This window comes from Panthera pardus, unplaced genomic scaffold (genome assembly GCF_024362965.1).
Source record: "Panthera pardus isolate Hobbes unplaced genomic scaffold, ASM2436296v1 HiC_scaffold_11, whole genome shotgun sequence".
Lineage (NCBI taxonomy): Eukaryota > Metazoa > Chordata > Mammalia > Carnivora > Felidae > Panthera > Panthera pardus.
In genome coordinates, this window is record NW_026526666.1 from 73,858,076 (window position 1) to 73,874,932 (window position 16,857).

At 35.1% G+C, this 16,857-nt stretch overlaps 1 protein-coding gene across 5 annotated transcripts in view; it reads left to right on the plus strand.

Annotated features, from left to right (window-relative positions):
• Nucleotides 1–16,857, plus strand: part of FOXJ3 (forkhead box J3) — a 147,685-nt gene that overhangs the window by 76,068 nt on the left and 54,760 nt on the right. For all 5 annotated transcript variants that reach the window (XM_019429184.2, XM_019429185.2, XM_019429181.2 and 2 more), the window contains one exon: nucleotides 11,953–12,036. In XM_019429184.2, the coding sequence (XP_019284729.1) occupies nucleotides 11,953–12,036 (84 nt within the window). The remainder of the gene's footprint in view (nucleotides 1–11,952; nucleotides 12,037–16,857) is intronic.

The window sequence follows — 16,857 nt, forward strand, 5'->3', positions numbered from 1 at the left end:
TGGGACGTTAGGGCTTTTTTGTTTGTCCCAGCCAGTTCCTGGACCTGAGACATGCCCAGGAGCTTCTGCTTCATTGTGTTTTTTGTTTTTTTGTTTTTTTTTTTTTCATTTTTATAGTAAGAAGATATGTAGTACTGCCCTGATCTGTACAGGGTTTAGGAAGCTCATGAACCTAGTTTATTCTTACATCTGATTTCTTACATCTTTGATGTTTTCAGATCCTGGGTTTTTAAAGAGTTGTTTTGTTTTGTGTTTTTGAGAGAGAGAGAGAGAGAGATCGAGTGAGCATGCACACAAGTTGGGGAGAGGGACAGAGAGAGTCCCAGGTAGGCTCCACACTCAGAATGGAGCCCAACATGGGTCTTGATCCCACAACCCTGGGGTCATGACCCAAGCCAAAATCAAGAGCTGGACGCTTAACCAACTGAGTCACTGGGACTCAGGTGCCCCTGGATCCTGGGTTTTTATGTTTAAAACAAAGTTATTACAAGAAATGAGAATTTTAAGAAATAAAGTTATTTTAATGATAAGTTATATTACTGTGTTACTTCCAACTGGTCTCCTTCCTCTAATCTGTTTCCCTCTGCTCTATCTTCTGCAATGCTACCTTTAGCTATGATATGCAAGTAAAACCACAAACATGTCTCTATTGTCATATTTTCAACTCCAGCCCCCCGCTTCATGCCCCTAAAGTTATATTCAGGCTATACTGCATTATTTTTCTTCCATTTATGATGCAGTTTTATATCTTTTTATTTCTGAAGGTATTTTCCTATCTTCATTGTGTTTAAAATAGTCTTTCTTTCCATCTTCTTCATCCTTTGGTGGCCAACTGAAATGTCCACATTACTCTGAACAGTGGGTAAAAGTCTTTATTCTCCCTGTAACAACTTTTCTTCCTTTCTGTTTATTTTCACCTCTCTTCTTTTTATTACCATAGCTCTTTGAGCATACCACTATTATAGTTCTTGAACGATGGTAGCTATCTGTATTTTTATCTGTTATACTCTGTTGTGAGTTTTTTGTTGATAAGGTTTGGGGATTGGGTCTTTGTACTTGACATCTTCATACCCCCATAGCACCTAGCATTTTATCTGTACATAGTGGCTGTTTAATAAACATTTATCACAAGAATGATATTTATCTTTTCCTAGTTAACCAAGAAGTGGCTGTTGTATGTTTCTTAAGGAAACTTTTCTAATTATGCATTAATTCTCTTGGTATTTTAAATTAAGGATGGTTTTTAGGTGTTTAGAAGTTGTCACTTTATTTCTTCTTTTACTCTTGATCAGTAAGGCAGCGTCAAGACAATTTATTTCATTTCTCAACATTAGTTTACTAATACGAGTTTGAGAGAATCTTTGGAGTTCTTCAAGTAGATGAACTGCTTGACTTTCTCTGACATTAATGACTAGTTAGAACTTGTATCAAAGACTCACGTGGTCCAAAGAAATCAAGAGATTTGAGTTCTCTCTGGGCAATACTACTGACTTGGTTTTGTGAAAAGTGACTTTTGACCGTTAAGCATATCACTTTATTAGATTAGAGCTCTTGATTCTTATTTTTTCTTAAATATTTTTTATTGAGATCTAATTCACATGCTATAAGATTTAGCGTTTAAAGGCATATGATTCAGTGGTTTTTAGTATATTTGCAAAGTTGTGGGACCATCACCACTGTCTAATTTCAGGACGTTTTTATTTTATCACCCCAAAAAGAAACCCTTCAGTAGTCATTAGTAGTCATCCTTCATTCTGCCTTTACTCTCCATCTCTATGGATTTGCCAGTTTGGACATTTTATGTGAATAGACTCATTGTATGTGGCCTTTTGTGTCTGGCTTCTTTCATTTAGCGTAAGATTTTCAGGGTCATCTATATTGAAGCATGTAGCAGTATTTCATCCCTTTTTTGTGCCTAAATCATACTCTGTGATATGTATGAACATATCACAATTATTTATCTGTTCATCAGTTGATGGACATTTGGGTTGTTTCTACTTTGGTTATTATGAAAAATGCTGCTATGATCATTTTTGTACAAGCTTTTGTATGAACATAATGTTTTCATTTTTCTAGAAATGGGATTGCTGGGTCATATGTTTAATCTTTTGAGGAACTGCCATACTTTTCTGTAGGAACTATATGCCATTTTACATTTTCACAGTTATGAGGCTTCCAGTTTTTTCATACCCTTGCCAACCCTTTTGATTATGCCTTTTTGATTACAGCCATCCCAGTGGGTTTGAAGTGGTATCTCATTCTCTTATGGGTTTGATTGCATTGCTCTAACGGTAAATGATGAGGTTCATTTTTTCATGTGTGTATTGGCCATTCATATATTTCTTTTGGAGAAGTGTCTATTCAGATCCTTTGGCCATTTTTTAATCAGGTTGTCTTTTGATTAGTGAGTTTTAAGTGTCCTTTATCTATTTTAGGTACAAGTCCGGTATCATATGTTTGTTGCAGGTTTCCTTCCATTGTGCAGGTGTGTTTTCACTGTCTTGATAGTGTCTATTGATAAAACACAGACTTTAAATTTTGATAAATTTATCTATTTTTCTTTGGTTGTTGTGCTTTTCGTGTCATATCTAAAAAGTCATTGACTAATCCCAGGTAATGAGGATTTATATTTCTTTTTTAAGAGTTATATACTTTCAGTTCTTACATTTAGGTCCCTGATCCATTTTGGGTAAATTTTTTGTATGCTGTGAAGAGGCCCAGTTTCATACTTTTGCATGTGGATATCCAGTTTTCCCAGCACCATTTGTTGAAAAGACTGTTCTTTCCCCATTGTTTTATCTCAGTATTCTGTGGAAAAATCCTTTGGCTGTAAATATACAGGTTTATTTCTAGACTCTTAATTCGGATTACTATAATTTCATACTTTTAAAATTAGGAGATGTGAATCTTCCAACTTTTTTCTTCGTTTTCAAGATTGTTTTGACTATTCTAGGTCAAATACATATTTATTTTAGGGTCAGCTTGTTAATTTCTACAAATAAACTGTGATTTTGATAGGAATTGCATTGAATTAGAGATCAATTTGGGGTGTATTGCCATCTTAACAATATTAAATCTTCCAGTCCATGAGCACAATATATTTTTACATCCTTTATTCCTTTTAACTTGAATAAAATACTGGGTATGTATAAAAACAAGTAGAGCAGCAGTATCTATAGTCCCATGAACCTCTGGAAGTTCTGAATATTTTAACTATTTTAATAATTTTAGTGTATCTTCAAATAAGACATTTATTGGAGTTAAGCTTGGTAATCATTTATTAAATTATAACTTATGCTAGTTATTAAGCTTGGCTCTGGAGATACAAGGATGACTAAGAGATCACTGCCATTAAGACTTCTGGTCTAGGGAGGAAATCACTTATAAAGATAATTTCATACAGTATATTAGGTTCAGAGATAAAGATTTCTTGAGAGTTGTTGGCCAGTCTTCACGTGTAAAGCTTTTTGCTACATAAAAAAGTGATTATGAATTGTGTATTAGCACAACTTTTCCTAGTTGTGATAGCTTATAGAGAAGTTAAAAATAAGTACCGTAAAGGTTCTTAAGACTTTGAATTTTGGATTGTTAGTATCAATAATACATTTTTAATGAATTTTCAGGATTTATGAATTAATAATTACAAAAAAACTTAGAATCAGCATGCCACCTAAAATATTGAAGGAAATAAACAGCATTCATGTAAAGCAAAAGAAAAACTAAAAAAAGAAAAAAATTCTCTTTAGCTATCTGGACTCCTTTCTTGCCTTTTTTTTTTTTTTTTTTTTTTTTTTTAAAACCTAGTCCTATTTAATTTATTATTGTCTCATAGATCTGTGTGACTTTAGCACCAGAATTTGGCAGTTCTGTTGAAGCCTGGGAACCCCTCTTGGAATAATATTTAAATTTAAATTAAATTAAATTTAATTTAACTTCATTTTTATTTTTTATTTTGCATGAGTTGGGGATTACAAGCAGAGGGGAGAGAGACAGAATCCCAAACAGGCTCCATGCTCAGTGCGGAGTCCGACACAAGGCTCGGTCCCACAGCCTTGGGATTATGACCTGAGTCGAAATCAAGAGTCAGACTCTCAACCAACTGAGCCACCCGCGCTCCCCAGAATAATATTTTACTTAAGCCAGAATAATCAGGATGCAAAAGATAAACAGTTATATTAAAATTGTTATAAAAATATTATAACAAATTCATGATTCAGTAATCTACATGCTGCTTTAGTAACACTAAATAACAAAATTGAATGTGGCAGCATAGTAGTAGTAGTATTTTTGAGTGTGGTAGCCTATTAAATAACAAAAGTGGAAATGAATAATGAGTAGTAATGACTGACCTTTTGAGACAAAAACTATTAACGTGACAGGAATCAAATCGATTTGTCATTTGTTCCTTACATTTGTAATGGAAGGACATGCTGAATTTTCAGCATTTTCTCCTTACCCAATTTCATAATGTTCCTGAATCCTGTGCATAGACCCTTGCGGAGTTCATGAATGCCAGGTTAAAAATGCTATTTCCACTCTTTTCCTCTGCCTAAAATTGTTTTTTATTCCCTTTTCCTCCTGCCGCATCTGATGATGATCAGCCTGAGATTTAGCTCACTTGTCTCACTTAGCACTTGCTGATTATTTACTTGCCTTTTATTTGCTAGTCACTATTCTGATGTATTTGGAATACATCAGGAAACTGAACAAAAATCTTTGCCCCTGAGGAACTTACAGCCTTATGGGAGAATGACAGTAAACAAATACATAAATTATATAGAATTATATAGAATGTTAGATAATTATAAATGCTGTAGAAAAATATGCAGTAGGATAAAGTGGATTCAGTATGCATTGCCATTTTCAAAAGAGTAATAAGCAAGGTAAGCTGATTGAGAAAATGACTTTTAACAAGAACACGGAAGTGGTGAGAGTTAACAATACAGATACCTTTTCCGTCTCCTTCACCACAGCTGAAGACTGACTTTTTTATTTGTATTCCTAGTGCTAATGTTGTGACTAGCACATACACAATCAGCCCTTCATGAACTGTCATTAAGAGAAAGGTTGTTCACCTTTCTTGTGTCTGTCCATAGTTTGAGAAGTTTAACCAGTTTGGGTGATTGAACATGTGTCATTTTCCCAGTGGTGGGTTAGATAATATTCAGGTTATATCTAGGCATAGCTTGCTGTTCTTGCATTTACTTTCTGATAAGCCTTACTAAATGTAGTTTGGCTGTTATCATTAATCTTTTGTCTTTTTTTGTGCAAAGTACAAATAAAATAAATGTTAAATGAAAAGATGAAAGTTTAGGATCAGCCAAATTATTTAACTTTCTCAGGCACAGCTCTCTTCAAGCAATCAAATGAAAGTTGTAATAGATTATTTCAAAGGTCCTTTTCAGCCCTTAAAATTTAAGATTTGCCAAATATTTTTTTGTTTGCTGTTTGATAGAAATTGTAGGAGATGAGAAAGAATATTGGAAGAGTAATTTGAAGCAATATGTGGTCAAATACTGGAGGAGGAAATATTTTATATATGTTTTATTTAATCCTCAGTACTTCATCAGAGTCCATTGGACCCGGTTCAGTTTTTGAGCATCTCTTTTGAGCAGTTTTGATTCATAAAGATGGTTATTTTATGACTTATATTCTTTCTTAGAAATTTTCTAAAGAACAAATAGAAAATTTATGCATTTTAAAAAGTGAATAAAACTTATTCTCTCTTGCAATTACCATGTGATTCCTTTATAAATCTAACATGCATTATGGGATTTTATTGATCTTATTTTTCCTAAATCTTGAAATGATTGCATCTCCTTATTTCATCATTGCCCATCAGTCCACAATGCCCAGACACTAAAGTAACACGAAAACAAGTTTCAGTACATAACTAAAGGGTGAAAATTTACATATATATTTTTTGACTGGTAGAATTAAATTAGAAGTCAGTAACAAAAATATATTTTAAAAACCCCAAATTAGAAACTAATTGATACATTTCTTTCTTTTTTCTTTTTTTTTTAATGTTTATTTATTTTTTGAGAGAGACAGAGACAGAATGCGAGTGGATTAGGGGCAGAGAGAGAGGGAGACACAGAATCCGAAGCAGGCTCCAGGCTCTGAGCTGTCAGCACAGCCCGACGCGGGGCTTGAACTCACGAGCTGTGAGATATCATGACCTGAGCCGAAGTCGGATGCTCAACCGACTGACTGAGCCACCCAGGCGCCCCTAAATGATACATTTCTAAAGTACCTCTGGGTCAACAACAAAAATCATAAGGGATATTAGAAAGTATTTTGAACTGTATGATAATGAGAGCAGAATATATAAAAATTTGTGACATACAGCCAATGCATGTTGAGAAAGAAGCTTAAAACTTTAAATTAGAAAAATCAGAAGGGTCTGAAATCAGTTATGTAAGCATTTACCTTAAGAAGTTAGGAAAATAAAGAGCAAATTCAACCCAAAGTAAGTGGAAGGAAACAATAAAGGTAAAATTAGAAATAAATAAAATAGAAAATGGACAAACAAAAGCAACGAAACCAGAAGCTGAAATACTTGAGGAAATAGTGATGCCAGTTTTCCAGAAACTTTTAAAAAAATAGTGGATGAAGTAGCAGTTTACAGCTCATTTCATGAGTTCAGCATCACCATGATACCAAAGTCAGGCAAAGAAACAATAAGAAAACTACAGACCAATATCCTTTGTGAAAATAGACTACTCAAAAATCTTTAATAAAATAGCACCGAACTAAATTTATTGATACATAAAAAGAATACATCATGATCAAGTGGGATTTGTCCCAGGAATGCGATGCAGGTTAAAATTGGAAAACTAATTGATGTAACTCACCATGTAGTAGAAGAAACAGAAAAATCATATCATCTTAAGTGTAGAAAAGTTTTGGCACTCATTCAGCAGACTAGGAATAAAAGGGTATTTCCTTAATTTGATTAAAGAAATCTATCAAAAACTTAACAATTTGCATCATATTTAATGATGAGAAACTGCATGCTTTCTCTCTGAGATTAAGAACAAAGATGTTTGTATTCACTGTTGTGCAACATTCTATTAGAGGTCCAAGCCAATGGAGTAAGGCAGGAAAAAGAAAAGACATCCATATTGAAAAATAGTAAGTGAAACTGTCTTTATTTGGAAGCAACATTATTGCATATATAGAAAATCCTAATCTATGGGAAAGCCCCTAGAACTAATAAGTGAGTTTAGCAAAGTCAGAAGATACAAGGTCAGTATAATTTCTTTATATTACTGAGGAATGACTGCAAGTTAACAGAAGCAATTCCATTTACAGTAGCAAAATAATGAAATACTTGAGGGATGTATTTTAACAAAATAAATATAGACCTGTTTACTCAAAACTGTAAAACATTACCAAGAGAAATAAAAGACCTAAGTAAATGGAGAGATACAGCATGTTTGTGGAATAGAGGACTCACTGTTAGATGTCAGTTTCCCCAAATTGATTTATAACATTAATGCAATCCCAATAAAAATCCTAGCATACTTTTCTTCCCCTCCCCTCCCCTCCCCTCCCCTCCCCTCCCCTCCCCTCCCCTCCCCTCCCCTCCCCTCCCCTCCCCTCCCCTCCCCTCCCCTCCCCTCCCCTCCCCTCCCCTCCCCTCCCCTCCCCTCCCCTCCCCTCCCTTCCCTTCCCCACCCCACCAACAAGCTTTGCAAGGAAATGCAAAGGACCTAGAATAAGCAAACAGTTTTGAAAAACAAAACAAAACATGAAGTTGTGGGACTTGTAGTGCCTGATTTCAAGACTTTCTACCTAGCTACAATAATTAAGACACAGTGGTATTGGTATAAGGATAGACATGTAGATCAATGGAATAGAATAGAGTTCAGGAATAGACTCAATTTATATTGATCCTTATCTCAGACTTACGCAGTTAACCTTAAGTGGATGAGATACCTTAGCATAAAAATTAAGACTATTTTATAAAACATCTAGAAGAAAATGGAGGAAAATATTTGCCATGTTGGAGTAGGCAAATGTATTTTTTTAAGCTAGACAAACAGCACAGACCACAAAATGAAAATTGATAATTGGGACTTGCTGAATTTAAGATTTTTGCTCCTTAGGTGATGCTGTAATAAAAATGAAGAGATAACCACAGACTGAGAGAAAATATTTATTATATATTATCTATCTATATCTATATCTATCTATCTTTCTATCTATATCTCTTTTGTTACTCAAAAAATATTAAAAAATTCTTGGAATACAAATAACCCAAAGTCTTATAATCCAAATAAAACATGGGCAAAAGTTTTCAACACTTTGCAAAATGATACATGGATGGCAAGCACATGCAAAGATGCTGCCTACTATCATTATTCATTCAGGAAGCACACATAAAAATCACTGAGTTACAATGACAACTTCCACTATATTGTTTGTCCTTGAAGACTTAAAATACTAAGTGTTGGTTAGGACATAGAGCAGCTGAACTCATGCATTGCTAGTCGGTGTGGAAAATAGTTTGACAGGTTGATTCCATTTATGTGAAATTTTAGAAAAGGGCGAATAATTTATAATGGAAGCTGATCAATGGTTGTATGGGATGGAGGTGGGGGCAAAGGAAAGGGAATTGCTTGCTGAGTCACAAAAAGGATCCTTTTGGGGTGATGGAAATGTTCTGTATCTTGATTTTGGTATTGCATGAGTGTATACATTTGTCAGAACTCCTTGAACTGTATATTTCAAATGGGTGTACTTCATTTAAAAATATGTATACTCCAATGAAGTTGGTTTTAAAAATAAAATCACAACAATAAACTGTTGTTTCCTACTTGTTGCACATGAGCCTAGAGTAGTAGGCCTTACTCTGGGAAGAAGTTCGATGAAATGTGTGTTTGTAGATAGGTTATATTTGGGCAGTTCAGTTTCTGTGAGAAATATTATTAAGGAAGAACAAAGATAACTGCTTTTTAAAGGTAGCTGAAAGGGACCTTTTGTGGTATGATATAGAACATAAAATTTATCATTGTAACCATGTAAGTGTATAGTTCAGTGGCATTAAGCATATTTACATTGTTGTACAACCATCGCCACCATCTATTTCCAGAACTCCTTCACTTCCCAGATTGAAACTACACCCACTAAATAGTAATTCTTCCTCTTCCCATCCCCCAGCCCATGGCAGCCACCATTCTACTTTCTGTGTCTGTGATTTTGACTATTCTTGGTACTTTATGTAAGTGGAATTACACCATGTCTTTTTGTGATTTACTTCACCTAGCATGATGTCATAATGGTTCACTCATGTTATCGCATATATGACAGAATTGCCTTCCTTTTAAACACTGAATAACATTCCATTGTGTGTGTGTATGTGTGTGTGTATGTATACACCACATATTATCTATCTATTGATGGACATTTGGGTTGCTTTTACCTTTTAACTATTGTGAATGATACTGCTGTGAACATGAGGATATGAATATCTGTTCAAGTCCTTGTTTTTGATTCTTGTGGGTATATACCTTGAAGTGAAATTGATGGATCACATAGTAATTCTGTGTTTAATTTTTTGATAATCTGCCACTCATTTTCCACAGTGACTGCACCATTTTGCATTATTAGTGTGTCCATTTCCTTGCCAGCACATTTTATTTTATTTTATTTTATTTTATTTTATTTTATTTTATTTTATTTTATTTTATTTTATTTTATTTTATTATTTTATTTTATTTATTATTATTTATTGATTGATAATAGACGTCCTAATAGGTGTGAAGTGGTATCTTGTGGTTTTCATTTGTGAAGGGAAATTTTAAGGTCATTTAATCCAAACCTGTGATTTTGCAGATGAAATTCAGTCAGTAGGTTAGCAAGAGCTACCTAAGGTGGACGATTTTACAATTTCTTTTGTGAATTTCAACGGTTTGTGTTTGCATTTAGGCATTCAGGGTTTTGTGACTATATCCTAAATAGTTAGGCGTATGAACAATTTTTTTCTTTGTGATAAGCTACACCCATCATATTTTGTGTGGAAGAATAGATACTTTTAAAAATAGTTTTATTAAAATGTTTAATAAGTCTGAAGTTTGGACAGTGAACCGTTTCCCCAGATTAACACACAAGTGTACACCATGAAAACAGCATGAAACACTGGAATTTGTCATTTCCATGAACATTAAACTATTGTTCAACAAGTGTTGGTATTTGTCTTCCTGCTTTAATTTTCAACTTCTATAACAACGGAATATAAAACTTTTTTCCTTCTTTATTTTGCAACTTGCTAGCTGAACCTACTCAAAAATCATTGTTTTCATTTTTAGTGCTTAATTTCTGTAGTGTCTACATTTTACATGGTTCTTGGCAAGTTTATATCAGGTCTGCTAGATTCATTAGCTGAAACCACAGTGACTACTTTGAAAAGATAGAGATGAATCCTCCAGTAATGGCTGGGTGATGAAATGAGTGCTAAGTTGAGGTACCTTTATAGACTAGGACCTGGGAAGACCTGGTATCATACCCTGTACTCTTAAAATTGTTGGCACTGTTCAAATGCTCTTCTTCGTTTTTCAAAAAATGTTTATTGAGTACTTACTATGTATTTGACATTGTACCTGGCGCAGTGGATATAGAAATGAGTTTCTACCGTTAAGGAACTCAGTCAGCCCAGAAAGGATACAGACCTATAAATAAGCTTATAATGTAAAGTGCAGTCAGTGGTCTAAATGTATAAAATGTGTGGAGATCTTACAGAGGGAGAGAGTGATGAATTTAGTAGGAGGATCAGAGGAAGGATTCCTTTAGATGGGATCTGAGCTGGGTTTTGAAGGTAGAATGTGAGTTTGTCAGTGGTACTGAGATCAGCATGTAGGGTAGGCAAAGCTGTGTGAAAGAACATGGTACGTATGCTTAAAAGATGATAAGCAGATAATTCATGTTGGACACAAAGAATGAGGATTGTTAGATGAGAGCTATATTTCCCCTTATTGTCAAATACTGCCTGAAAAAACAGCCTGAGAATGTTAATGAAGTAATAGAGGCAAAGATTAAACTTTTAACACTGGATTAATTGTAAAATTATAAAACTGGGATGTGCATTGTATTTCTGTTTCTGAAATGCATATCTCCCTCCCTTCCTTTTACTTTCTCCCTCATTCCTTGCCCTCCTCCCGTGTGTGTGCGTGTGTGTGTATAAACAAGTTAACTGAGGGAGAAAGGAAGCACGCCTTGGTTCTGGTCCCGGTTCTCATACCCTTGGTTGAACAAACCACTTCTCTTTTTGAGCTTTGGTTTCTTCATGATCTATACTTTTCAAATATTTTTTGAGGGAGTCCCAATTCTTGAGTGCCTGGAACACAGTAGGTGCTAAATATGTATGTTCAAATGAGTGGTCTTGAGAATTTGTATCTAAGAGAGGATAAATAATTAAAAAGCTTTAACACAATAAGCAATAAAAGATTTATGTACAGACCATTGCTCTCCAGGATGCATTTATTATATAAAATGTGTTCAAGCAGTTTGTCTTTATATAAAATGGTTTCATTTACCATTTAGATTTGTGAGGTCCTAGAGTATGGAAACTGTAGTATCTTTATATATATAAAACTCTCCCCAGACTTGAATGTCATATGCTGTTGTAATTATCATATGTGTCCAAAGAATTAGTATATATTTAAAAAGTGTGTTCATTTGTTCTTTGGCTGTGGCAGAAGTTCTTGGACTTAACTACTTCAGATTGTGATTTTTTTTTTTCCTCTTTAATAATCTAGTTGTAAATGGACCTTTTTTCTCATGTAAACCTTATTTTTCTCAGTGCAAAGCTAGTATTTCTTCTCATGCTACTTTTCCACTGTTGTATCTGCAAAATATTTGCTTCTGGAGCAGAAGATTGTAAAAATCCATTTTTAACCTTATAGAGTTGCTGTGATATACTGTTAATATTTCTTTCTTTACCTTTAGGGGTCCTACTGGGCAATAGACACCAATCCGAAGGAAGATGCACTGCCTACTCGGCCAAAGAAGAGAGCACGATCTGTAGAACGGGTAAAACGCTCTTTATCACAAATTGAATATGGCAGGGTTTATGTCAGCAGTACAGCTTTTTAAAGTTCATTTCCTATATAGCAACTACAACCTTAATGAAGGTAGTATTTTATTTGTATAGCATTTCTGTTTTTACAGAGCACTTTCAGACTCATTTTATTTGATCTTCATAACTCTTTGAGTGAGGTAGGCAGTTTAGGAATTAAGTAAAAGGTTTGTTTCGTAATTATGGCATAACTGTTCCCATAGACTTGAGTCCAGGTCTCTTGAATTGTAATTTGCTATTCTTTCTTCTGTATCTCCAACACCGAGGACTGGTTTTATGTAACAGAGCTGTTCCTTTTCACTGCAGAGAATCAGTCTGATTACATTGAATTTTCCTGATGGCTTTCAAAATGGTTTTTCCTGCTTCCAACCATGGAATAATTATTTTGTGTACAAAATCTGTGCCTCTGTGTTGTTTGTAAGATCATTCTTGGGAATTTATGGTTAGAATGAATTTGCAAGAACGAAAGAGAAAAGGAGCTCTAGTTGATATCCTAGGATACTTATTGTAACATACTTTTAGTCAGCACTTTGGCTATCATCAGACATTAACTTTACCTTTCAGCTTTCCTCATTCTGTATGTCCATCTCAGCTAAAACACATACAGACCCCATTCTACCCTACTATTCTTTGACTCATTTCAGACGTTAACTGCATTGTGAAACCTTTCCTCAATTCGTTGTGTTCTTGTAGAACTTTTACAAAGTTGTTTTATAGAATTTCTCATACTTGGTAGAAATTATTTGTTTCCATATTTGTCTCCTTCCCTGGACTGTGATCCCTTAAGAGCAGAGAAAATATATTTGTATCTCCAGTGTTAGTATTTTTCACAGCTTATAAGTATCAGTAAGTGTTTTCAGAATAAATCAGGGCAAAGGGAATAAGATAAGATAAAGGAAACTGGGTAATTGTTTGGTCAGATAAATTTGTTTTATGCCCCTTCCTGGTAGAGAGATAAAACTTTTCAATCTTAAAGATAAGGACCTTAATTAAGCTGAGGGTTTAAGTTGGGATCAGGCGAGCTCATGAAGTATAGGTGCAATGGGATTTAGTGAGGCAGATTTATGGAGCCAGCAGAAGGAATTCGATACTCCAGTTACCAAGCTATATGGAATTAGAGGTGAACTCTTAGGCCCACTTTTTGGTTTTGTACATACCAAAGTTTAAGAAATTAAAGTTTCATATTGGTGGGATGGTCTTCTGTTAACAGTTTTAAGATTGAGATGCTGATGAACTATGCATGTAATGATTTGAGAGGGAACCAACCTCAGTTCCTGCCCTCCCACTTCCGCCTTTTAGAAGAGACTTAGCACATGGACTTTAATTGTGTGAGAACGTGGAGCACAAGATTTTTAGCATCTCTTGCCAGAATGTGAAGGAAGGAGAGAGGTATCCACATTGTTAACCCAGAGCATCAGCAGGGATGCATATCTTGGAGGGTTGAGGAATTGTGGTCTTCTCAACCATTTGTTCTTTTTCTGCAGTGCCTGGAACTTGAATTATTTTTGGAAATTTGAATTGATTGTTGGGTTGACAACTGTGCATTTCTTTTGGGTATCAGCTTTAAATTTTATTCTTGTTTCATAGTTCTTAGAGCAATCACTCTGAGAGTCCTTTTTTTTTTTTCTGAAGACCATATTGTCCAGTTTACAGTGGAAGTTTATAGAAATAAAGGATTCAGATTACAGAAGTATGTTTTACATACAAAGCATGTGTTCTTGAATTTTGGACATATTTTCTGATGTTTATCTTTTTATTTTCATTTTAAGCTAAAATGTGTGTAAAAACTTCAACAACTTATCTTTGTAGTATAGTCCCATAAAATATCCAGTACCAGAGCCTTTTGGCTAGTACTGTTGATAATTATTTTGGCCTGAGCTGTGTATTGGTTGCTACCATAAGAGAGAAACTATATAGAAAATTCTAGCCGTAAGCAGAGTACATATAATCAGGGAGACAGATGTTGTTTAACAAATTCTCTAAACGATAATCTTTCAAAACAAAATTTATTGCTTTGACAAGCTGGTTATGTCTATATTTTTCATTTAGAGGTTTTCTTGGGAGTAGAGGGGTAGTAATATTTTTATTAGAACAGAGTTTGTATTTTAAATGACCGTTGGGTCTTATCTAAGGAAATGTGTAAGACAGTCAAATAGTGATGGTTCTGAATGTGATTTTCATGTATTTAAAGTTTTCTCAAAAACTAAACATGACCCATAAGTTGAAACTTTTAAAAGATTTTATTTATTTTTATTTTTTTAAGTAATCTCTGCACCTAGTATGGGGCTCAAAGTCAGCGCTCCAAGATCAAGAGTCACATGCTCTACCAACTGAGCCAGTTGGACACCTCTAAATTTTTAAAAGATTTTAAAATGTAGATGGCAAATATGTTGACATCCCTCAAAGATTCTTATTAAATTTCTGAAATTTGTTATTTTTTTCCATGTGTAAACATCAGAATTCTATGTGAAAAATCAAAATATTTCACACATTTTTGAAGAGATGAGCTTGTAGTGGAACAGAATTGGCTTTCTAAACTGCTGAAGAGAAAGAATTTTTAAAAATGCAAGTAACAATGTCTTTATGTCCTAAATGAAAAATGAAGCATGATCATTATTTCCAGCCTAATATTCTTAACTCAGTTCTCTGGACCACCTCCCTGTCCCTCTATTTACTTGAACAGAAGCCCATGTTCTGGCCTGATCATTACAGTGTCCCTTTCTTCTTTTCTTAATTCTTGAGTATAAATGTCTCTCATTTTCCTTTTTCTTATTTCTTCCATTTTCTTACCACTTTTATCATAAAATGGACCTGTAGACCTTAAAAATATATTGAATAAAATTTAGCATGGTGAAATGAATGGGCTCCTTTACTAGGAGTCCTGTGTTTCTCTTCTGGCTTTACAATTTACTTGTTCTTGTGACTTTTGGCAAATTGTTAGACATTTTTTGAGCTTCAGTATCCTCAGTTATAAAGTAAGAAGATAGAAGTCTTGACAGCTGCTATGAACTGAATGTTTGTGTTCCTCCAAAATTCATATGTTTGGGGTGCCTGGGTGGCTCAGTCGTTTAAGTGTCTGACTTCGGCTCAGGTCGTGATCTCGCAGTTCGTGAGTTCAAGCCCCGCATCAGGCTCTGTGCTGACAGCTCGGAGCCTGGAGCCTGCTTCAGATTCTGTGTCTCCCTCTCTCTCTCTGCCCCTTCCCCTCTCTGTCTCTCTCTGTCTCTCAAAAATGAATAAACGTTAAAAAAAAAAAAAAAAAAAAAAACAACAACAACAACCAAAAACCCCCCAAATTCATATGTTTGAAACCCTGCCTAATTCCAGTGTGATGGTATTTGGAGGTGGGCCCTTTGGGAGGTAATTAGGTCAAAAGGATGAAGCCGTCATGAATGGGATTCGTGCCTTTACATGAATAGGCCAAAGAGCTAGCCAGCTGTCTGTACCATGTGGGAATACCCATGAGAATACCTGGAAGAGGGCTCTCACCAGAACCTGACCATGCTGGCACCATGATCTTGGGCTCCCTGCCTCTAAAACTGTGAGAAATAACATTTCATTTGTTGATAAGCCATCCAGCTTATGATTTGTTGTAGAAATCTGTGTGCTAAGACAACATTGTAATAATAATAGATAATTGTATTGAGTGTATGTGCCAGATGCTTTAAAGAATTTTATGTATATTAACTCCTGTAATTTTTATAGTAACTCCAAATTATGAAACGGATAGGTATAGATGTTGAGTAAGTTGTCAAAGGGTACTAAGACCACTGGGTACCAAGACCAGGATTATGAACCCAGGTAGTCTGCCTTTAGAGTCTGTGCTGTTTACAACTGTCCTGTCCTGCCACTAGTATGTACTATGCTGAAGACCACATTACTGAATCAAATTTCTTCTTATGTGTGCATATCTTGCGAGCTAATTAATGGTCCTTGATTTTAAAAGAGAACCCTAACATTTAACATACATGTATAATATATATGCATACATAGACACATAATTAGGGACATGAATATGATTATAAATGACAGAACAAGTACTAGTTAATCTGTTACACCAAGCAAGGATAACTAAAGTAGCACAATATGGATAATACTGCCCTGGGAAGGCCTTTGGGAAGAGGAGTGAAGCTTGGCGTGGAATTTTTTTGCCTAGAAATAGTTGTTCCACTTGGAGAAAACTGTGCATGATTGAGTGGCAGGTAGGAAGTGCAGGTGGGATAATTGAGAACCCTTTTAACAATAGTGAAGAATTTAGGGCATGGACATTTAGATAAGGAGTAGAAAGCCTAAAGCCTTGGAATCAAGGAAGTTATTTTGATTTGATAACCTGTAGTGTTGAGAAAGGAATCAAACAGTTAAGAAAGATACTTGCTCTTGGGGCGCCTGGGTGGCTCAGTCGGTTAAGCGTCCGACTTCAGCTCAGGTCACCATCTCGCGGTCCGTGAGTTCGAGCCCCGCGTCGGGCTCTGGGCTGATGGCTCAGAGCCTGGACCCTGCTTCCGATTCTGTGTCTCCCTCTCTCTCTGCCCCTCCCCCATTCATGCTCTGTCTCTCTCTGTCTCAAAAATAAATAAAGGTTAAAAAAAAAAATTAAAAAAAAAAAAAAGGAAGATACTTGCTCTTTATAAAAATACTCCTTGCAAAAGGAATATGCTGTAGCGGAGAAAATTAATTTTCCCTCTACCCTTCTAGGTTCTTGGCTGGGACCCCCCTGTAATAAAAAGGCAGATTAATACAAGAAAAACAAATTTAATTACACATGTGTATATGGA